Source organism: Fukomys damarensis, unplaced genomic scaffold (genome assembly GCF_012274545.1).
Source record: "Fukomys damarensis isolate Sample0158 unplaced genomic scaffold, DMR_v1.0_HiC HiC_scaffold_26, whole genome shotgun sequence".
Taxonomy (NCBI): Eukaryota; Metazoa; Chordata; class Mammalia; order Rodentia; family Bathyergidae; genus Fukomys; species Fukomys damarensis.
In genome coordinates, this window is record NW_022900938.1 from 26,791,496 (window position 1) to 26,816,532 (window position 25,037).

At 37.4% G+C, this 25,037-nt stretch overlaps 1 protein-coding gene across 3 annotated transcripts in view; it reads left to right on the forward strand.

The window, feature by feature from the left end:
* Stk39 (serine/threonine kinase 39) overlaps positions 1 to 25,037 on the forward strand; it is a 272,078-nt gene that overhangs the window by 152,503 nt on the left and 94,538 nt on the right. For all 3 annotated transcript variants that reach the window (XM_010606914.3, XM_010606916.2, XM_010606915.3), the window contains exons 13-14: positions 4,959 to 5,021; positions 6,714 to 6,781. In XM_010606914.3, the coding sequence (XP_010605216.1) occupies positions 4,959 to 5,021; positions 6,714 to 6,781 (131 nt within the window). The remainder of the gene's footprint in view (positions 1 to 4,958; positions 5,022 to 6,713; positions 6,782 to 25,037) is intronic.

The window sequence follows — 25,037 nt, forward strand, 5'->3', positions numbered from 1 at the left end:
AGATTGAAAAAAAAAAAACTTGTAAGAGAATTAAAATGAATAAAAACTGAAAGTTCATTTTTATCCAGCTACCCTTACTGCTCCTGTGGCTGGTGTTTCTTTTCATAGAGGTTGTCTAACATCATTTTCTCCCAAACCTTTTCCTGTTTATTTCCACATAAGGGTGTATATAAAGAAATCTAGCATATCATTTGAAAATATGAATTAAATTGTAAAACCTATACGTTTTTGTAACTTACTTTATTATTTAGAACTCTCACATTAGATATTATAGATCTGTCCTGTTATTTTTAGTTGCTCTATGGTATTGTTAGGAAAAATATGGTATTACATTGAATGGATGGAAATGGTTATTTAACCATTTCCTTCTTGGCAGTCACAAACATCATTGCATTAACGTTCTCATGTTTACACAGATACAGTACAGTGTAGATATTTAGAGTTATGATTGCTTTGTTGAAGTGTCTGCTGATTCAGACTTTCATAGCTGCTATCAGTAACTGTACCAATGTATACGGCCTCTGACAGTGTACCTTATACTTTTAAACATCTTTGAAAGTGAAAATGTTTATCTGTACCAAGTGGTATATTTAAATACCAGAGCATTTATATTTCAGTAAGCTTTTGAAATATGCTTGTCATTTAAATCACAGTTTAGTTATTTTTTGACATAAGCCACTAGGCAGACTGAAGTGGTATTTTATTTGTGTTTGTGTTCCTTTTGCAACTAGTAGGCAGACATATGTTTCTTATTAACACAAATATCCATTCACTAAAACAAAAGCATGAAACGAGTGCATGAATAAGCATACAGTATTTATGAGGTGGTCAGAAGTGAGAATAAAGATCAGAAGACATTGTAATTGTGGTGTCAGAAAAAGTAGCCTCAGTAATAGCATGACCGAGTAAGATGCTGTAGGAGATGCTGGGTATTTTAGAGGTGCTTAACTCCTGCAGGGCTATTTGGCCTCCCAGGAAGTCCGGGATAGAATGTACCTCGGTATTAGTTGAAGAAGATGGAGAAAGCCGGAGTGGAACGTTTGTCAGAGGGACCTGGGGAGATGTAGTTCATCCTGGGCCATATTTGGAGGTTCTACATCCAACAGACCATTTTCCTGGAGATTCATAGCCAGGCATGTTGGAAAATCAGTCCCATGTTCCTAATCTAATATTTTAGAAATAACTTTACAAGCTATTAGTCACTCAGTAGTAATTAATAATTTGTCAGAAGTAAATAATTCATCCTCCTTTTATTTGTCATCTTGTTCCACTTGGATGGTGGAAGCCTTTGCAGACTACAGTTTAATAACATGGATATTAATAATAACTAATTGATCAAATACTTAATCTGTGCTTAATCCACATGAAACTTTATTAAACACTGTGAGAATTATACAAAACGAGATGAAAGCCTGCTCCCTGGAAGGTTTTCGTCTCACTGGAAGAAGGAATTGCAAGACTTCCTTAGGTAGTGTTTCCTAGTTGACATATCTTCTTACCTAAAACTATCATACCATTGTTGATCTTTTGACCAGCAATTTTGGAAATTTTTGACCGGTGATTTTTATCAGGCTCCGAAATAATGTGTACTTGTTTCTCACTGTCAGTTTTACATTATACTCTAATTTTCCATATAAAAAGTGAAACTGACTGTCTTTAAATTTAATTTGTTTTTGGTCTAATAACCTGAAGAGGACGTTCACTAGGAAATCTGCTAAAGCAGTGTTCTTTTTACTGCAGCACGCCAATTAAGTGATATGGAGATAAAGGATTCACAGCCCCAGCTCCACATCGAGAAAACTGAAAGCTTTAAAAATGTGTGTCCCTAGACTCAACACACAGGTTCTAATTTGGAGTTTGCAGTGATGTCCGGGAAACTCTTGATGTTTACACTTGATCTTAGTCAGAATGCTGAGAAGTGATAGGAAACTCTGGTTAAAAAACAAAAACAAAAACAAAAAAACTTGCAAACGCAAGGACCTGAGTTCAATCCCTGGTACCAAAAACAAAAACAAAAACAAAACACAACAACAACAAAAACAAACTGCTCACATGATTCTGATCAAGCTAGGATCAAGGACTATTGACTAGGAAAACTGCACATATACTCTGAGGTTAGAAGTACAGAGTGGAATCCAGGAAGACTGTGTGCTTGGAGTTCATGAAGATTTTGTTCTAAGTACCTGCCTGTCAGAAATGAGGGGAGGATGAAGTAAGGGAGAGCAAGGGAGAGAGAGAGGAAGAAGAAAGATTTCGGAAATCTCTTGGAAAAGCTGCCTTTACTTAACCTAAGTATAATACAGTAGGGAGAAAGATTCTTGGCTGAAGCCCGGTAGGACCCCCAAGTTTCTTATGGAGAGTCTAGTCTAGGTTAACTGTGAAAAATCTTTGTTTCTAGTCTCTGGGATCTTATTCAGAGGAGAAAAATATATTTTGTGTGGATTTAGATTGAGTTAATTTTACTAGAGATTAGACATAATGTAAAGGTAAAATTTATTGCTTGTATTGCTCATTGCTAATGCCTGGTGGTTTTTAGACTGCCACTAAAAAATATTTGTGATGAAAACCTGTTTTCCATACCTACGAGAGCATACATGCTTGTTTTACACCTATATGTAGATGGAGAGAAAGGTTTGCTTATTCCTTTTAAATTCATTATGGTCAACTTTAGTCATCCCAAATGGCTTTAACTAGGTTTTTTTTTTTTTTTTTTTTTTTTGGTACCGGGGATTGAACTTGGGTCCTTGCACTTGCGAGGCAGGTGGTAGAACCGCTGAGCTAAATGCCTGGTCCTTAACTAGGTATTTTTAACATTAGAGGGTGTTGTTAGTGCAGGTGCCTGGCAGATCAGAAAACTGCTATAATTCTGAAAATAAACATTTTAATTTTTTAATGATTCTGTATTTGTAGAAATGTTGCACATAGTTCAGAGTCCCCATATAAGCTCACCTGGCTTTTCTCACTGCTTATTTCTCATATAATCCTGTTATATTTATCACAGTTTAGAAACCAGTATTGCTACATTACTGTCAAGTATGTAAACCCTGGGATGTATTCACATTTCCCTGGTTTATTCACTAACATCCTTTCTCTGTCCCAGGATTTCAATGCAGGATAATATGTTGCAGTTAGCTACAGTATGTTTTAAAAATAGATAAGTGAGATTAGGCAGAGTTCTGTGAAAAGTTGGAAGGCAAGCATCTCTTCCTTCTGTTGATTATATTTTCCTCTTTTTTACTCTGTCCTAGATCTATTTCCAGAGTGGTGTCCTACATTAATTTCTTTCCCTTCTCATCTAAACACTCATTCTTGCAAACCCCTCTTTTTAACAAACTATTTAAAAGGAAAAAAAAATTGACAGATTTCTGTCATACAGTTGATAAGTGACAACCGTTTAATGTAAGCTTTTTTTTAAATATATTTTTAATGGAAAAAAATTATACCCAAAAGCCATGGCCTAATCCCATGGGATGTATACATAGCGATCACACTTGGAGACTGCACTTGATTGCTATTCATGGAAGACGTGTACTGCAGACTTCCCTTTCCAGCACTTTGTGCACCTCTGCATATTTTCTGAGGACTCCTCTGCATTGCTCCAGAGTGGCTCCTACACAGTGAGGTTGCAGGGTATATGTGCAGTGCCCTTACCCAGTGTGGTTGACCAGCTGTCTGACCTCATGACTGCTTATGGTTAGGGGCAGGGAAAGAGTTGCTTTCTCCTCCACCCTCAAGGGAAAGAGAAGCTGTCTTCTCTAAGTAAATGCCACTAAGGCTTTTTAGATTATTGTTGCTGTTTGACTAAAGAGAATAAGTGCCGATACAGTCTTTGGTTGTATCACAAACCTAAATTCAGATTGTAAAGTCAACCTGAACCATTCATGTCAAGAGGTCATTTGGATAGGCCCTGGCTCTCTGACTGGTTAAAAAGGTTATTTGTTCATTCAACATACTCATATTTTCCTCATTTTCCCCAAGTAATTTATTATAAAATTGTTTTTTGGCTTTTGAGACAGAGTCTCACTATGTATTCCATTCTGGCCTTGGACTCACTGTGTAACCCAGGTTGGCTTGGAACTCGCGATGCCCTTCCATGTTCATCTGTTTATCCGTCTGTCCACTTGAGCCGTGTACATCTATACACTTCGCCCTCTTACTTCAACACTAGCATAATTATTTCTGGGAAACGCAGACCGAGTAACAGTTTTATTCAGTTAAACTTTGGAGAACTCTGCCACAAAGAATTTCTGATGGTTTTTGATTACTTTAGAACTGGTACTAAGTTAGAAATAGGAGATTTCTTTTCATTCATTTTCATTGCTGTTTCTCTTTGAGTTTTTTGTCTTTCAAGTTTTACTCCAGGGCAGAGTTCACTAAAGTAGGGCTTGAGGCAAAATTTGAGTATCACCTTAGGATCAAAATTCTAACTCTGAGAGAAAGATATAACCCATCTCCCTGGCATTTCTGTTGAGAAAGATGTTTTTTAAAAACCCTCTCACCCCTTACACATTTTTGAAATTCAGTGAATAATTAGTCAAAGTAATGATTAAAGAGGAAAGTTTTACTGGTTATGACCTCTTTTCATTAAAGATCTCTTGGAACTTTAGATGAATTAATACAAGTAAAGGTTATTATTACTTTTGAAATATCACATAGCCCATGCCTTTTCACTTTAGGTGAGTGGTTCTCTAAAAGTATATGGGTAACCCTGGCAACTTGTTAAAGATACAGATTCTTCACATCTTCACAAAATTCTGAGACATAGGCCAGGGGCCCAAAAGTCTTTAGCTCATGTCCTGGGTGATTCCACTCCAGATAGTCAGAAGCATTTGAGATATACAGCTACTTCAACATCTTCTGAAAATCATTGTTGCTGGTAATTGGGTATAGCATAGCCACAGTAACTATGGCATCTTCTTTGGCTTCCTTGAGTACTATAATGGTGGTTCTCTTAACAGATCTCAGTGAATGCCAGCAGTATCCCCGAGCAAATACAGTCCCTCTCTGTGCACGACTCTCAGGTATGTCCCTCTACCAGCCATTTATCTTTGAGGTGCTTTGTGGATAGACCTGGAAAGTACCCAACATTTTCGATACGTAGGCAATTTCAGGGTAGCATTTTAGCATTTCCAAGTCAGGAGCTCATAAACTCTTTCTTCAAATAGATGGAAAAAGGCTACTGTTACTGTTGACCATTCTTTGCAAGATCGTCAACCTTTAATGATAGGTTCAAGAGCAAGCATAGATTACCAGACAGCTTCTGAAATTGCTTTTGTGGTGGAAAATAAGCAAAGGAAAAAATGAGACTCACTATTCTATTATGGTCCAGCCACAAAACCTTGAGGTTAATTGATACTTTTTTTTTCTCCTGGTTGGATTTCTATAACTTCTCTTTATAATGCTTTTACTGTTAAATTTTATGGGCCAATTCATCTCTACAACTTGCCTTGTTAAAATAATAGTCCAGTGATTGAGAAATGTGTTTAAAATGCATAATTATAAATGGTACATGACATAAGACCTGTGCTGTGAGTCATATTGGGTGGGATTAAAAAGATTGTGTGCAATCTAGGGAGGAACTGTGGACATAGAGCCATAGCATAGGTCAACGTTCTAGTTTGGCTATGTAGTTAGTAGGCAAGCTTTTTTTTCTCAAAGTGAGTATGACTTATGTGGTGCATCACCAGCCCTAGAATCGCAATTTTTTTTTTCTAAATCTGTGTATTCCATATAAATTTATTTCTACTTTATCTGATTTGTTTTATCAAACAGCTGTAGATGTTATGATAGAGATGGTTAGAGAAATGGCTACAAGAAGCCAATTTGAGGCCTAATAGCTAGTCCTTTGTTTTTATTTGATAGCTGAGGAAGCAAAGACTTGTAGGGGTTAAGTAGTTTGTGCAAGGTTATACCACTGGTCAGAGGCAAGACAGAAATTCAGATTAGGTCTTTATGTTGTAGCAGCCAATTCAGATGAGCTGTAGCGAAAAGTTGAGGGCTAGAAGGCAAATGAGAAAAAATTATGGGTCAGAAAGTAAAGAGAATAAATAATACGGAAAAGGGATCAGGATAACATGTATAATTTAACATTTTGTAGTTTACACCTCACTTTCACATATTATTTTCCCAATAGTTTTTTTGAGGCAGGAGTTAATCCTATTTTGTAAATGACAAAATAAGTTCAGAGAGTGACTTGTGCATGGTCCCGAAGCTGGTCTTGACCTACTCCATCAAGGAGCTCCAGGGATTTGTGGTAGAGGGAGTCATGGTCGATAGTCTGTATTGAAGGAAGTGGGCTGGCTGTAGGTGAGAAGGGTGGGGAGGGTACATGATTGTGTGGTGCACTGGCTTTTACCTTCCCCTGAACCCTGAGGTTTAAGGTTCCTTGCCTTTGTGCATCAGCAAGGCTCAGCGGATGGCAGTGTGTCACTCAGGTTGTAAGATGCCACTGGAGATGGCTGGCCTTCCTTTGGGCTTTGTGTAGCTAATACCAGTTGTTTACACTGTCCATTCTATGGCTGAGGCTTACCATAGGAAACTTGGGAACTGGGCATCATTCTTATTCGCATAGAGAGGTGCTGTGAGGCCAAAAAGACCTGTAGGTGTAAAGCTCTAGTTTTAGAATTCCCAGAAACTAAGGGAGGAATATTGTGAGTTTATTTATTTGTTCCCTGATAAAGTTTACAGCAATGTTTTCTATTTTGTTTTTAAAGCGCCAACCCAATGCTAGTGAAGACTACAGGGAAGCTTCTTGTGCTGTGAACCTCGTTTTAAGATTAAGGTAAACAATACTGTTGTTTGTTTTGCATCATTTTTCCATAGCATAATACTCTGATCTCCTTCATTAACTTTTCATAATATTAGCATAAAATAAATTGTTGACTTATTTGATTTCCCCAAACAACCAGTGTATGTCATATTCCCAGAACTAATTGTGCTCTTTTAATTGCTTGCTAAAGAAGAAAGAAAAGCACCATATGAGAGTGTCTGCAGGCTTAGTGTACCCTTCATTAAGACTTTTTTCCTTGCCTTTCTTTCCCTTTTATTTTTAACAATGTAAGATCACAGTAAGAGATTTTTAATGAGTTTCTTTCACACTCCAGCAGTCAGTCTCTGACAGAAATAAACCACACTTGTACTACAAGTTGCCTGTTCAGAACATTTTTCAGTGGCAGGTTTGATCAGCTACTGTGGAGGAATGACGGATATATTTTGAAAAAACCTTCATTCTTCTAGGATATGGTGTCTGACAGTTGATAGCCTTGTGAATGAATACTGTTTCTGTTTTAAGAATTTTTAAATCTAAAGGTCAGTCTTTGCAGATACTCAACTTGGTATCTCAAGAGAAAAGAAAACTGTTTAAGTGTTATCATAAACAGTTTAATTTACCAAGGCAATCATAATTCTATGACTTTTTAAAAAGTTTTTAAAAGAAGTTATAAATGTTCTCCTTCTGACATTATACAGAATAAAGCACGTGTGTCTCATGGACATGTTCAGAGCTGGGGCTGCAAAACTTAGGTTTATCATCAAGGTTCGTTTCCAGCCATCTTGAGTTACAGTCCATTAGGACAGATTACTGTCACCATAATCACCCCTTACTTCTGATGGATCCACAGTGTATTTTCACAGACTTAATGGGGAGCTGCACAGGAACCTTGGTGTGGTTTAATTCATAGTTACCTTCCCAGCTAAGAAATGAAACTTTTTCAAGACTTTATTTCTTATATATGAAGTAGTCTTGATTATTATTCGCAATCAGTGAACTTAGCTGTTGCCAAAGAATAAAGTAGCCCATTCTCTTTTTGCTTTATTTTTGGAACCAGATGCTTCTGTCTTTTGTTTTGTTTTGTTTTGTTTAACTTGTTCAGTTTATTCATTCATTCAGCCATTGTTGTGAAGAACTTGCTCAGTCCCAGGGGTTCTGGGCCAGGTCCAGTGTTGGTTGTTGACGTGCCAGGAGGGGCAAGCATTGTGCCGTGTAGGAAGTGACCTTTAGAATCTGCTCACACAGTCTTCTGCTTTATGTATTCAGGAATCATTTCTTTAGCATTCCTCCTGGATTTTACCTGGCTTCTGAGCACACTTCAGCTCACTTTTTTTCCATGGTTGCCTCTTTCATACCAAAAAGCTTTGTTGATTCTTCCTCCTTCTGCAGATCCAACCAACGTGTTTGTACTGGGCTCCTGCTGGCTTTAATTCTGCCCTTCCAAGCAAATCTCAGGCTCTCTAGTAAAAATTCATGGAGAATGTGTCAAAATGCATATTCCTAATCTTTACCTCCCAATATTGTTTTGCTCCAGCTACTATCACACTATAAGACAAATGTATTCTTTCATTTTTCTAAGGTCCATTTGTATATTTGCAGAGCTCATTCCTGCCTTTTTCTAAGGAAAAAAAAAATACTGCAAATATCTTTAGCCTTACTTCTCATAGTTTCTGTGCTGTTCTTACAATTTTAATTGGTCACTTATTTTGATGTTTTGTCCGTACTCCCTTGCATTACATTTTCTGTCTTGAGTCTAGATTGTCACATTTTTATGTGTGTGGCCCAGGTAGATAGTCCCACAAGATGCTCCATGAAGAAAGTGCTCTCTATTCAAATATGAAGAAACAACGCATATTACTCATCTGTCTGGCTATAACATATGCCAGTGGGGCAGACGTATGGCACGCATGCCACCGTGGGCTCCTGGTATCATCAAAAGCTCTGAAAGGTTCTCCATCATTGATGGGTGCATTTCAGTGTGTGTGTGTGTGTGTGTGTGTGTGTGTGTGTGTGTGTGCAATACACAAGGCATCTTTTCTTGAAAACTGTAAGGAAGATTAAATATAATAAATACTTGATGAAGTTTTGCAGGAAAGGAATTTAACTTTGTTTAATCTAAATCCTGTCAACCTCAGAGCTCTTTTCATGAAAGTATTTTCCAGTTTTAATCTTCTCCCCCTTGAGTGTAGCACCCATATTTAAATACAGGGTTCCAGATGAAGTCTGAGTAGGATAATAGTAAAGTTATGTGATTTTTTTGCAGTTCATGCTCTGTATGTTTTGTGAGTCAGCGTGTCCTGTTTTCATTGTCTTCTGAGGTATCCAGGCACATGGGCAGTAAGTTCAGTATGACTCAGCAGCAACTGAAAGAGCTGACTTCATTTTTTTCTAAGACCATTTCTGAACTGCAACTCGTGTTTTAAAACTTTGAATGTGAGTTATTTATCACTATAATTAAATGCCTGTTGGTTTTGATTCATTTCTTGTCCAGTATGTATTTCAGTTATTGTCAGCACGTCATATTAGTTATGGTGTTTGGACAAATGTCACTTTCTAATTTGATAAACATGTGTTTTAATTTCATCCAAAACATCGATTAATGTGTTCAGAAGTGTAAAGGAGGACAGTCTTCTGGCATTTCTTAGAAACTATTCACATAAATGTTTTATTTTTAATTGACACAGATTGTTCATATTTTTAGGGTACAATTGATATTTTGATGCATGTGTTCAGTGTGTAATGATCAAAGTAGGGTAATTAGCATTTCCATCATCAAACATTTATCATTTATTTCTGTTGGGAACATTCAAAATCCTCTCAAATATTTTGCAATGTATAGTAAGTGTAATATTAAATGATATTCACCCTACTGTGCTATAAAACACTAGAACTTATTCCTCCTTTCTAACTGTATTTTGGGACTTGTTATCCAGTCTCTCTCCCTCTTTCTCTCTCTCCCCTCTCCCTTCCTCATCCCCCGCTTCCTCTCTTCCCTACCTTTCCTGGCCTCTTGTGACCACCATTAAATGAGACCCACTTTTTTAACTTCTACATTTTCAGTGAGATTGTGTGGTACCCACTTGTCTGTATCTGGCTGATTTCACTAAACATGATTCCTAGTTCTATCCATAGTGCTTCAGATACAGGGTTTCATTATTTTTATGACTACTAGTACTCCGCTGTGTGTGTGTATGTACCACATTTTCTTTATGCATTCATTAGCTGATGTCATGTAGGTTGTTTTCATCTCATCTGTTATGATAGTGTTGCAATAAACATGAGAGTGCCAGTGTCTCTTCTTTGTACTTACTTCTTTTCCTTTGGACATATACCCAGTAGTGGGACTGCTGAATCAGATGGTACCTCTGTTTGAAGTTTTTTGAGGAACCTCAATACTGTTTTCCATAATGGTTGTACTAATTACATCCCACCAACAATGTGTCAGGGTTCCCTTTTCTGCATGCCCTCACCAGCACTTGATATCTTTTAAGTCTTTGATAATAGCTATTGTAACTGATATGAGGTAATACGTCATTGTGGTTTATGAACATTTCCCTAAAGGTTAATAACATTGAAAGTGATGTCCTTGTACATCAGTTTGAGTAATAGCCTTTGAAAGTTGAGTTATTTTTTGTGATCATTCTGTGATAAATGGAAACACTATGTTGTATATTTATTGGCCACCTACTATATGAATGTATATAATACTGTTCTAGGTTCTGATATAGTTATAGCAAACGGAAAAGACAAATTTCTTGGCCTCAAGAAGCTTACATTATAAGCCAGAGAGAAAACTTCAACCATTCACATTTCATTTATCAAGTTCTTTCAAAGAAAAGCTATACCAGTGGGATAGAGAGAAGGAGAAATATTGTTCTCCAACATTATGGAAGTTGGAATAGTTTTTTGTTGCTGTGTAAAAAGTCCCCACAGACTTAGTGACTTAAATCAGCACCCACCTGTTATTTCACTGTATCTATTGGTCAGAAGCATGGGTACAGGTTACAGGGGATATTGGCTTATTATCTCAGTGGGCTAAGATGAAGGCCTGCTCTGCTGGAGTTTGAGATACTCTTCCAAGTTCACCTGGGCAGGTGGCAAAATTTAGTTCCTCACAGTTGTAGCCTGAAGTCCCCAGCTGCTGTGGCTAGCCCTCCATAGGAAATCCCACGTGACTACTTATTATGGCGACAGCAGGAGGCCTCAGGCTTCCACATGCCTCACCTCAGTTCTTCTGTTAAAGTTTGTTTGTTTTTAAAGCCAGTGTCACCTAGCATACTCTGCCTTTTGTTTAACTCAGAAGTAAGTACTTTGGAACCTTACTTACATCTGCAAATTGTTGTTATCTTTGTCTTGTAATATAACTCAATCCCAAGAGTGACATCTCCTGTGTCTAAATTCTGTTATACTCCAGGGGAGAGCATTGTTGCCAGGCATGTGCACTAGGGGATAGGACTACTGGAATGGTCGTAGAGCTCTCCTGACCATAGAAGGACTCTAAATAAAATGACATTGGAGCACATGGACTCTGATGGAAATGAGGGCAAGCTATGGGCAGAGCAAGCAGTGATTGTAATGGTTCTTTTCAGGAAACATAAGCAGTTCTAAAAATAGCCAGGAAACCAGTGTAGGCAAAAGGTCAGAGATGCAGTGCAAGGATCTAATCATGTAGGGCTCTATAGCTCATGGTGAAAAGGGTGGAAAGTCATGAAGACTGGTGAACAGGAGAATTATGTGATCTGAGTTAAGTTTTAAAAAGAGCACTGTAGTTGCTTTATAAAGAATAGGCCAAATGGAGACCATGCAGAGTGGCAGTGAAAGTGACTCAATGTGTAATGATGTGCTTTGGACTAGACTGGGGACCAGTGGAGATGGTCAGGGAGCATGAATAGAAATTTAGTCAGGGTTTTTAATTGAAAGCATGGATTAATGGACTCACTGTTTCTGAGATGGGCAAGAAAGTAGGGGATATAGAATAGAATAGAATCAAGAATTTTGTTTTGGTCATGTTGGGTGTGAGCCATTTCTGTGGTGATGTCAAGCAGGCATTTGGACTCATGATTTCAAGGATATCTGAGCTAGGCATAAATTTGAGAACTGTTAGTGAATGTGGCATTCAGAGTTCCAGGATTAGACACCTCATGGAGAGAGGGCGTGAAGGTAGGGCAGAGGGTTGGTGCACCCTGACAAGTGGTGCACAGAAGAGCAGGTCACAGACAGAGAGGAAGAGCTTGGGGAGGGCAGGTCCTGTAAGTCAATGGAACGAGCGTGGAGAAGCTGCTTTGAGTTGTTAATAAGCAAACATGACAAAAACTTAGAACTTACCACTGTATTTGGCAAAATGGAATGTATCCTTGATCTTAGCAAGAACTATTTCAGTGGAACAAATAGGGGTAAAAGACTGATCAAACTGAGAACAAGATAGTATGATGGAAAGACATAGAGTAACAAGGACCCATAACTTGTTGGTCCAGATAACTCTTGCTAGAAATTCCTGGTTCAAGGGGAGGGGGAAGATGATAGCTCAGTGAAAATATAGGGAACAATAGAGTTTTTTAAAAAGCATCTTTGTAAGTTAATGAGAGTCATCCAGTAGAGAAGGAAAAGTAACGCGAGAGAGGGGGGTACAAGATTGGTGTTTCTAAATGAGTGAACAGGGAAGCCAGGCGTCCATGTAGACGTCAGCCTTATGGGGAATGGAGAGCTCCTGTGGTGGGGACTGTGGCCACCAGAGGGCAGCAGGCAGAGAATGCAAGTGAGAGGTATAAGGACATGGGTGGATTTGGGGTAGGCTGTGGAGGTCCTCTTCTATTGTTTCTGTTTTCTCGGTAAAATAAAAGATGCCATCATTTGAGAACAAGGAAGGGAAAGAAGTCATCAGAGTTTTGAGGAAAGAGGAAACAATTATGTAGGAGAGCAAGAAAGTAAATTTACTAGGGAAATGTGATGAGATTAACAGGCACACCAATGAGGACCTGAGATTAATATCTATGAATTTTTTCATTAAGTGTATTGGTACAATTTAGGTATACAGTACAGTTACATTCATCATTGGGATCTTGTACCTTTATAGAACCTATCTTGGTTCTTATTTTTCCCCATTTCTCAGCCCCCTCTTCACGCCCTCCACCCTGTTTACAAAGACTTTGTTTCCATGTTTCCTCTTCTCATAATTTTTCTTTTCCCTTCTTACCTTTCCCCTACTCCTTTAGAACTTTTCTTCCTATTACACAATATCAATTATACATTTTGATCCTTATTTATAATTTTCTATTTTCACACCAGAGAAAATATTTGGTATTTACACATGTGTGTCCTATTAATTTCACTTAAGAGTATGGCCTCGATGTGCATCCACTTTTTAGAGAATGACCCATGTGCAGCTGAAAAGAATGAATATTCTGATTTTGTGGGGTGGAACACTTAATAGACATAGTAGGTGTCTATTAAGTCCATTTGTTTAAATGCTTGGTTCAATTTTAGTATTTCATTGTTTATTTTTTTTGTCTAGATGATCTATTTGTGACATTGGGGTACTGAGGTCCCCCATTATAATTGTATTAGTGCTTATTTAGTTTTTCATGTCCCTTAATGTTTGTTTTGTATAGTTGGGGGCATTAGTATTTGCTGCATATATTTATGATTATCATCTCTTCCTCTTGGATTGTTTCCTTTATCCGGATGTAGTAACCTTCTTTGTCTCTCTCAATTAGTTTAGGTTTGAAATTTACTTTGTCTACAAATAAGATAGCTACCCCTGCTTTTTTCCAGGTTCCTATCACATAGAGAACTGTTTTCCATCTTTTACTTTCAGTCTGTGAGTTTTGTTTTGAGCTAGGTGCATTTCTTGTATGCAGCATATTATTGGATTGTGCTTCTTAATCCATTCTTCCAGTCTATTTCTTTTGATTGAATTGAGGCCATTATATTGATGGTTATAACTGATATGTATCAACTTATCATCGTTATGTTATTTTCCTGTTGTTGGCTCTTTGATTTTTCCCCCTCCCTATAATTTCTTGCCTTGCCTGATGGATTTGCTCTGTTGGGCCTCATGGAGTTGTGATTTTCACTGTCTTTTTCTAGGATATCATTTAGAATTGTTTGAAGTGCTGGTTTGGTATTCATGAAGTTTCTCAGGTATTCTTTCTCATGGAAATATCTTATTTCCCCATAAATTCTGAAAGATAGTTTTGCAGGATACATCAGTCTAGGTTGGAGATTGTTTTCTTTTAAGGCTTGAAATACTCCAGGCCCTTCTTGACTTGAGGGTTTGTGTTGAAAAGTCTGCTGTGATTCTGATGGGTTTTCCTTTGCATGTGATTTGTTTCTTTTCTCCTACTGCTTGTAGTATTTTGTTCTTCTGTTGGATTTCTGGGATCTTGATCATTATATATCTAGGTGTAGATTTTTTTTTTATCGTGGCTAGTTGGAGTCCTATATGCCTCACTTATCTGTATGTCAAGATCTTTTGCTCTGTTTGGGAAGTTTTCTGCCATTAATTCTGTAAACAGTTTTTATGTCATTTGTACTTTCTCCTGCATTTTAATGAACTCCAGTCAATCCTATATTATTCTTCTTTATATTATCTAGGAGCTGTTGGATTGATTTCTCATGGTTTCTTACTATTTTGAAGAGATCTCTATTTTCATGGTCACTGACTGCCATCCTGTTTTCTACATCTGATACTCTGTCTTCACATTTGCTCAGTCTGCTGTGTATATTTTCAGTAGAGTTTTTAATCTCCTGGATATCAGTTTGAATCTGTTGCATGGATTCCATTTCTTTCCTATGTTGGGTGTTCACTATTTCCATTTGTTTCCCATGCTGAGCATTAATGGCTTCCATCATGGTCCTGAACTCATCTATTTTTTATCTGCTTCTCTTCTAGATACTCTAATCATGTCTTTTATTCTGCTCACAATCTCTGTAGTTATCTGGGAGATTATTTCTGGTTTGAATTTTTCTAGGACCTCATTCATCTGTTTTGTTACTTCCTGTGCTATTAATTCAGGGTGTCCAGGTGGTTGGTTATCAGACTTTTCCAGATCAATTCCCTCAGAATTTGGCTTTGGTAAGCTGGAAGACTGTGTCTTATTTAAATGTCTTTTCATTTCTATTATTGTTGTTGGTACAGTCCCTGGTTTAATTCCTGGGTTGATACTTTGATATTGCTTATTGTAAGTGTCTTTGTTGATTGTATTTAGAACCCTTATGAAACAATTGCTTCTCAGAGGTGTTTTCCAGATATAACTTGTCTTAGGTTTTGAGTCTCTAGTGACTCTGGGGCAATCACATTTTTGTTAAAGATAACTCATTACAACAGTCACAACAGTAGCCCAAGTTATACAATCAGCAACAACAGTAGAATCAAGCACAGCTTAGAAGATGACAATTTGTGGTAGTTATTAATCTATCACCTTTAACCATGTGAAACAAATCAAAATCAAGAACTAGCCCAAAATACGTTTATAATGAATAAACTGTTCAATATAATAACTTTACCCTTCAGGATGGGGACTTAGAAGGAGTAAGGCCCTCTTACTGATCTTCACTTCTGTTCTGTTTTAAGACCCCCTGTGCCTCTGCAGTGTGGATCCAGGTGGAGGCCAGAAAGGGGGGGCTGGCACCCTGGGGTGGTACTGGAGGTGCCCTTGCAGTTCTTGTCCTCACCAGTCCACTTGTGGCTAGGAGGCCTGGATGGGGGTGCCATGAACTTTAAGTGTCCTGTAAGTGGACATTGTCTTATTGTCCCAGGATCTGTGTGTGTACATGATTATAACCTACATGGAAACACATTTTGAAATATTCGTAATGATTCCATGAGCCCTGGTTTTAGGGATGATGTTTAAATAAGAAATGAATATGGGTTATAGAATTGCCATGAAAATAATCTCTTCTTTGCAGAGTGGCAGTCACCACCAGTATCCTTGTATAGGTACAGCTTCCTTCCCTTAAAACTCTCAAAGCCATAAACTCTTTGAGAACCCAAAACCTGCCATCCAATGTTGATTTCTGCCATACAGTTTCTTCATACCCTGCTTCCCTATTTGAAATTTACTCTAGATCTTTTGATCACTTCTGGTCCCAAACAACTATCTCCTGATTTAGCCTGTGTGATAGGAAGCTTGAAGGCTGTTCTCAGCCAGTGCTTTACAGATTAAAAACAAATCAAGGCCCTTTGGAGTAGCATTTGCACTCAATCCTGTTACTACATTAAGATTCTGGTATATCTGTGAGCATATGTATGTATACACATATATTCATACTGCGGTAGTAGTTAGCCCTTCATCACTGTGACAGAATACCTAAGGTAAGCATCTTAAGGGAGAAAGGGTTTCTTTTGGCTCATGACTTCAGAGATTTCAGCTTATGGTCAGAAGGCTCTATTGTTTTTATGCCTGTGATGAGACAGAGACATCGTAGTAGAAGGGCAAGGCAGAGCAAATCTGCTCACTTCAAGGCATCTAGGAAGCAAAGAGACAAGGAAAGAGCCAGCAAGGAAGGGGTTGGACACAAGATGTAGTCCCCAAGGTCACATACCTGTGACCCACTCTCTCCAAAGCCTTCATCACCCTCCAGTAATGCCATGAAATTATAAATCTATCAGTGGACTAATCCACTGATGAAATTCAAGGCCTCATGATCTAACCACTTCCAAAGCCCATCTTTGAACACAAGAGCTTTATGGGAACATTTCAGATCTAAGCTGTCACATATGTACATACATACATACATATTCATTCATTCATACCCTCACTACCTTTGGGAGTCGCTGGCCTACACAGTGCGTGTACATCTGAAAATATGCTTGCCTTCCTTACCTCCTGAGCCTATTGGGGCGTGGCCTTCATGAGTATTGTGCTCCACAGAATAGTGAGCAGATGACTACAGCTAAAACCAGCCTTTCATTAGTCCTTAACTAATGCTGTGTAAGTGTCTGCCTTCTGTCTCATGGAAAAGGCACTCTGACTTTCTGTTGATTTAGTGCTCTACAGATTCCTAGGCCCATGACTTCCTTCCTCACTGTACACCTACCCACCACCAGCCCATCTTCATTCTGTGAGTAGGGAGCAGGGAAATATTTTACTTTTGAAAATGTTGCATTGCAAGCAGAGACAAATACATAGTGGCTATAGGTAGTACAAGCATTATATTGTAAATTCATTTCTGAGCATCACAAACAAAAGAGAAAGGAGGGAAATAGCTAATTCCTTTCTTGAAAAAAATGTATTATTGTTTGAATTTGCTTTTGAAACTGGCTTATTTTCTGTAAGAGTGAAAAAAATATATTTTTTTTCCTGATTGAGTTTATTGGTAAATTTTAGGTATACAGTACAGTTATATTCATTATTGGGATCTGGTACCTTTACATGACACGTCTTGGTTCTCATTTTTTCCCCTTGTACCTGCCGTCCCTTTACCGCTCCTCCCTCCCCCTTTACAAACACTTCATTTCCTTTTCTTCGTTTTCTTATTTTTTTTCTTTTCCCTTATTAGCTTTCCCCTACCCTTCCCACTTTTCCTACACCTTTAGCCCCTTTCTTCCTATTTCGCGCTGTCCATTATATCATTAGGATCTTATGTACTATCATAGTTTATTCACACCAGAGAAACTTTTTGGTATTTACACATGTGTGACATTTATTTCACTTAGGAGTATATCTTCAATATGTATCCATTTTCCTATGAATGAATCTAATTTCTCTTTCTTTATGCCTGAGTAATATTCCATTTTATAGAAAAACCACATCTTCTTTATCCAGTATCCAACTGATGGCAAATGGGCTGTTTCCAAGTTTTAGCTATTACAAACTATGCCACTATAAACATAGGTGTGCATATATCTCTGTGATATGATTCTTTTAATTCTTTTGCAAAGATAACACAGGAGAGGGATAGTTGGGTCAAATGGAACCTCTAGTCCCAGCTCTTTGAGGTATCTCCATATTGATTTCCATAGTGGTTGCACCAGTCTGCATTCCCACCAACAATGGAGAAGGGCTCCTTTCTCCCCACAACCCCACCAACATTTGTTATTGTTTGATTTCTTTATAGCAGCCATTCTTTGTGGGGTGAGGTGGAATCTCAGTGTTATTTTCATCTGCATCTCTCGAATGACCAGAGATGTGGAACATTTTTCATGTATTTACTTGCTGTTTTTACTTCTTTGTCTGTGAAATGTCTGTTCATTTCAGATGCCCATTTTTGAATTGGGTCTTTATATTTGGAGAGCTGATTGTTTTGAGTTCTTTATGTATTCTACATAATAGTCCTTTGTCTGAGGAGCAGCTGGTAAAAACTTTTTCCCACATTGTAGGTTGTCTCTTAGTGCTGTTGATGGTTTCTTTTGCAGTACAGAAACTTTTTAATAAGACAAGATCCCAGTTGTTGATTCTATCTGCTAGTTCCCATGCTACTGAGGATTTGTTCATAAAATCTTTTTCTATGCCAATGTCTTCAAGAGTTCTGCCTAATTTATCTTCCAGGTAATTTAGTGTTTCTGTTTTATTATTTAGATCTTTAATTCACTTGGATTTTAATATAGTGCATGGTGAAAGATAAGGGTCCAGTATTAATCTTTTGCAGGTTGAGATCCAGTTTTTCCAACACCATTTATTAAGGAGGCTATCTTTCCTCCAGTGGGGATGGTTGGCTCCTTTGTCAAAGATGAGGTTGCTGAGTACATCTGGATTTGTTTTTGTGTCTTCCAATCTGTTCCACTGATCCTCAGATCTGTTTCTTTGTCAGTACCATGGTGTTTTTATCACAGTGGCTTTGTAGTGTAGTTTCAAAATGGGAATTGTTATACCCGCTGCCATGTGTCTGTTGCCTAGGATGGCTTTTGCTATTCTTGGTCTGTTACGGTTCCAAATAAATTTTTGGATTCTTTTTTCTAGTTTTTGTGAAATATAGTGTTGGAATTTCAATTGGCATTGCATTGAATCTGTATAGCAGTTTTGGTAGTACGGCCATTTTCACTATGTTGATTCTTCCTACCCAGGAGCATGGGATATCTTTCCATTTTCTTATATCCTCTTTGATCTCTTTTTTCAGAGTGCTGTAGTTTTCAATGTAGAGGTCTTTTGCTTCTTTTGTTAGATTGATTCCTAGATACTTCATTTTTTTGGATGCTATTGTGATGGTAATTGTTTCCCTAATTTCTTTCTCAGTGAGTCTGTTATTTGTGTACAAGAAGGCTATTGATTTTTGGGCATTGACCTTGTATCCAGCTACTCTGCTAAAAGTGTCAATTAAGTCTAGAAGTCTTTTGGTAGAGTTTTTTGAGTCTTTAATGTAGAGTATCACATCATCAGCAAATAATGACAGTTTAACTTCTTCCTTTCCTATCTTTATTGTTTTAATTTCTTTTTCTTATCTAATTGCTGTGGCTAGTGTTTCCAAAACTTTATCCAAGAGTAGTGGTGATAGTGGGCATCCTTGTCTTGTTCCTGATTTTAATGTGAAAGTTTTCAGTTTCTGGCCTTTTAATATGATATTGGCTATTAGTTTTTCATAGATAGCATTTATTAAGTTGAGATATAAACCATCTATTCCAATTTTTGCAGGGTTTTTATCATGAATGGCTGTTGAATTTTATCAAATGCTTTTTCTGCATCTATCAAGAGGATCATATGGTTCTTGTCCTTGACTCTGTGAATATAGTGTATTACATTTATTGACTTACGTATGTTGAACCATCCTTGCATCCCTGGAATAAATCCAACTTGGTCAGGATTGTGTGGTCTTCTTGATGATCCTCTGTATTCTGTTTTTTATTTTTATTATTTATTTATTTTTATGGTACCAGGGATCGAACTTGGGACCTTGCGCTTGCAAAACAGGCGGCAGAACCACTGAGCTAAATCCCTGGCCCCTCTGTATTCTGTTTGCTAGTATCTTATTCAGGATTTTTGCATCTATATTCATTAAGGAGATTGGCCTGTACTTTTTTAATTGCATCTTTCCCTGGTTTGGGAAGCAAAGTGATACTTGCTTTCAGGAATGAATTTGGAAGTATTATTCCCTTTCAATTTCATTGAAAAGTTTGAAGAGTAAAGGCAGCACTTCTTTTCTCAATGTCTTGAAAAATTCAGTAGTTAATCCATCAGTACCTGGACTTTTGTTTGTTGGTAAATTTTTAGTTACATTTTCAATTTCACTGATTGTATTGCAGTGTTTAAAATGTTTTTATCTTCTTTGTTCAACTTTGGTAATTGGTAAGTATCTAGAAATCTGTTCATTTCTTCTGTGTTTTTCATTTTACTAGAGTACAGGTTCTCAAAGTAGGCATTAATGATCTTCTGGATTTATGTTGGTCTAGAAATCTGTTCATTTCTTCTGTGTTTTTCATTTTACTAGAGTACAGGTTCTCAAAGTAGGCATTAATGATCTTCTGGATTTATGTTGGATCTGTTGTGACTTTGCCTTTTTCATTTCTGATTGCATGGATCTGAGCCTTTTCTTTCCCTTTTTTGATAAGGTTAGCTAAGGGTTTATCAATTTTATCTATTCTTTCAAAAAACCACCTCTTTGATTCATTTATTTTTTGTATCATTTTCTTAGTTTCCATTGCATTGATTTCTGCTCTAATTTTTATAATTTTCTCTCTTGTTCGTGCTTTGGGTTTTTCTTGATCTTGTGTTTCTAGGAGTCTAAGATTCATCGTTAGGTTGTTTATTTGAGCTTGCTCTGTTTTCCTAGTGTGGGCATTCAGTGCTATGAATTTTCCACATAGAACTGCTTTCATTGTGTCCCATATATTCCTGTATGTTGTATTGGCATTTTGATTTATTTGTAAAAACTGTCTAATTTCTTTAATTTCCTCTGTGATCCATTGATTGTTCAGGAGAGTGTTGTTCAATTTCCATGTGTTTGTGAAGTTCCTACAGTTTCTTTTGCTATTGATCTCCAGGTTTATTGCACTGTGATCTGATAATATACAGGGGATAACTTCGATTCTTTTGCATTTATTCAGAAGTGTTCTATGAGCTAGTATGTGGTCTATTTTGGAGAATGACCCATGTGCAGCCAAAAAGAATGTATATTCTGATTTTGCAGGGTGGCACACTCTATGGACGTCTATTAAGTCCCATGCATTCAAAAGCTTGGTTGAGTTCTAGTATTTCATTGTTGATTTTCTGCCTAGATGATCTGTCTATTTGAGATAGTGGGGTATTTAGATCCCCCACTACAATTGTATTAGTGCTTATTTGGTTTTTCGTGTTACTTAATATTTGTCTTATACAGTTGGGAGCATTAATATTTGGTGCATATATTTATGATTGTCATCTCTTCCTCTTGAATTGTTCCCTTTACAAGGATGTAGTGTCCTTCTTTGTCTCTCTTAATGAGTTTTGGTTTGAAATTTACTTTGTCTGCAAATAAGATTGCTACCCCTGCTTTTTTCTGGGCTCCTGTCTCATGGAGAATTTTTTTCCATCCTTTCACTTTCAGTCTATGGGCTTCTTTTTGCACTAGGTTTGTTTCTTGTATACAACACATTGTTGCATTTTGCTTCTTAATCCATTCTTCCAGTCTATTTCTCTTGATTGGAGAATTGAGGCCATTGACATTGGTTGTTATAACTTATATGTACTGACTTCTTATTGTCATATTATTTTCCTTTTGTTGACTCTTTTTAATTTTTTTTGCCATGTCCTTTTAGTTTCTTGCCTTGACTATATGATTTGCTCTTTGGGCCTCATGGTGTTGTGACCTTCATTGTCTTTTTCTAGGATATTGTTTAGAATTCCTTGTAGTGCTGGTTTGGTGTTCATGAATTTTCTCAGGTGTTCTTTGTCATGGAAGTATCTTATTTCCCCATCCATTTTGAAAGAGAGTTTTGTAGGATACATCAGTCTAGGTTGGAGGTTGTTTTCTTTTAGGACTTGAAATACCTCACTCCAGGCTCTCCTTGACCTGAGTGTTTGTGTTGAAAAGTCTGCCATGATTCTGATGGGCTTTCCTTTGCATGTGATTTGTTTCTTTTCTCTTATTTCTTGTAGTATTTTGTTCTTCTGTTGGGTTTCAGGGATCTTGATTATTATATGTCTAGGTGTAGATTTTTTTTTTTAATCTGGGCTAGTTGGAGTCCTATATGCCTCACTTTTCTGTATGTCTAATTCTTTCCTTCTGTTTGGGAACTTTTCTGCCATTAATTCTGTGAACAGCTTTTTTAAGTCGTTTGTAATTTCTCCTGGTACTTCATGGATTCCTATCAGTCTTATGTTATTCTTCTTTGCATCATCTAGGAGTTGTTGGGTCTATTTCTCATGATCCCTTGCTGTTTTTAAGAGACCTCTCTTTTCATGGTCACTGACTGCAATCCTATCTTCTCTCCCTGAGATTCTATCTTCACATTCCTTTATTCTGTTGCATACACTTTCAGTAGAGTTTTGAATCTCCTGGATATCCGTTTGAATCTGTTTTATGGATTCCATTTCTTTCCTCTGTTGGGCATTCATTGTTTCCATTTCTTTCTTATTCTGGGACTTCATCACTTCTATCATGGTCCTGAGCTCATCTATTCTTTTCTCAGTTTCTGTTCTAGAGTCTCGAATCATGACTTTCATTTTGCTCACCATCTCTGGTTATCTGGGAAATTATTTCTGTTTTGAATTTTTCTAGAGCCTGATTGATCTGTTTTGTTATTTCCTGTGGTATGGGTTCAGGGTGTCCTCCTGGTTCACTATCAGACTTTTCATCTTCATTTGCCCTACTGTTTGCCATTGGTGAACTGGAAGTCTGTCTTCGTGTCTTGCTTAAGTGTTTTGTCATGTTTATTTTTGTTGTTGGGGTGTCCTTCGTTTAATTTCTGGGTTATTACTTAAATCTTCCTGATATAGTTGCGCTTTAGCTTTTGAGTCTCTAATGACTCATAGACATTCTCATTTTCATAATATCAGAAAGAACAACTCATTAAATCAATCACAATCCTTTATCCCAATTGATACAATCAGCAGAACAGTAGGATCAAGCATTGACTTCCAAATTGACCACTTGTGGTAGTCATGAATCTATTACCTTTAAACCATGTAAATTAAATTAAAATCAAGAAGCAGCCCAAAATATGTTTGCAGTGAATACACTTTTCAATATAGCATCTTTACCATTTAGGAACGGGGTTTAGACAGAGTTAGGATGAGAGGAATAGATAAGTGAAATAATTGGAGAAGGTTTCAAGTGAAGCCAGAGGACATAGAATGACCATACAATCTTTATGAAACTATTAAATGCTAAAGGGATAGTCAGAGTGCAAGAATAAGAACAAGAATATATCCCCTTAACAGTAATATGGGCTCAATTTCCCTTGAAACTATTTACCCATGAGTGAAGTAAAATGACAGAAGAAAAGAACATAAAGAAAAAAGAAAAAAATGATAAAAGAAGAAGTCTGAGTTAGGGCAGGAGCAGGAACAGAAATGGAGATGATGGTTAATGGTGGAGCAGGAGACTGAGGTGGAGAAAGAGGACAGAAAGAAGAAAGAATTTGCAGAGTGGAATGAGGAAAAGAAAGAAAAGAAATGACTTTGAAGGGCCTCTTTCAGACAATATCTCTGCTGTCATAATATACCACGTGCACAGTCATGTGCAGAACCAAGTGCCCTGATCTCAGCTAGCCAATGGCAGATCCCCGCGATTCAGACTGACCTCAGGCTGCAAGGCCCAGATTGAGTTCCCCAACCTGCAGCGATGAACTCCACACAGTTCTATTACAGGTTTCCCCCACTCTTTCTTTAGAGATGTTCAAAGTTGGGAGCTCAAAAAAATACCCTTTATGATCACCTATACCTCTGCAGAGTGGGTCCAAGGAATGGCCCAATCAGGAGGTCGGGGGGGGAGTGTTTCAGGGGTGCTCGCCCAGCTACCTTTCTTGCTGGAGCTGGTGGCAGTGCAGGCAGGGGAGTGCGCGGCTACCCTGTCCCACCGAATGGGCCCAAGCAGGCTGGAAGGAGAGCAGATCTCCGAAAAAAATAGGTTTTTAACTGTAGGTCTCAGCGGTAAATGCTGGAGATAATCCAGATGTTAATTTTTTTCTTTTATATACTTTACAAATATTCTTTATTATGTATATGGTAATGTCACCTATGATATGAAAAAATGAGTATTATAAAGTCAATTATAAGATAAGGAAATATTCTTAAATACAACTCAGCAGACAAATATTAAGTGCCACCTTGTAATTCATACACTAATAAAATCTCTGGCTTGAGTCAAACATTGTACAAATATTTTATCATTAGTATCTTTTTCATAAGATAAAAATAGTTGTGTATTTGACATTAAACGTGTGTTTTTTAGAATCAGGCCATTGACTTGGGAAATGATAAACTTTCGGTGTTACATTGCTCATTCCTTGGTGTTGGTGCTGCTCAGAATTTGACAGTTCAGCCCTATCTATGGTTTGCCTTTACAGTTGTGCTGTAGGTAGCCATAAAAATTTTCATACATACATATTCTGATATGGTATGTCCATCAATGTGCTTATGACTTTGCCTTGTTATTTATTATATAGCAACATGATTAGACCTTGATGGCCCAGTGAAAGACCCCATGTGAACATGTCATTTTCCTGCCTAGGTGCAAATGACCTGTGCAGTTGGATTATTTAACAAAAATCCTTCAGCAAACATAATAGTCATTGCCTAATTTGACTTACTACTTCAATTTCTCTCTTAAAAGCTATACTGTAAAGATTAGATTTAGTAAATCATGACTTTTTGTGAATAAAACTTTCTGTTAGAAATAAGGTTGATCACTATTTTTGTATTCCTGTGCCTGAATTTTAATTCCATCATATCATTATTCAGGAGGAATTAGAATTTTTAAACTATACTCCAGACTGTAAAATAGGGTTAATTGCATAATTCTTACCAGTCAGGTAGCCAGAAGGCTTGATTAATTTTCCCCCGAAAAGGTTAAATGGCATAGGCATATTATTTAGTTGTGTAGTGCTTTTTAGTACACATTCTTTTCTCTTCCCCATCAACAAACTACTTATTTACTGCTTTCTTTCTGCAAGGCTTTGTTGAAAATCCAAAGATGAATAGGAGAAGGTTTCTGCACTCTGAGAGCTTACCATGTAGGCGGAGAGATCAGGTCCTACACAAATGACTCTAATACAAGGTAGAAAGTGATAAATGCAATAAGAAAACAGATTAAAAAGAAGAGCTATGGGTAGTTCTAGGAAGGTGAGAACCCTTTTGTCTGGATGTTATCTTTGGTTTGCTTGTTTCCATAGTAACCAGTGTTTATGTTTTTCAGT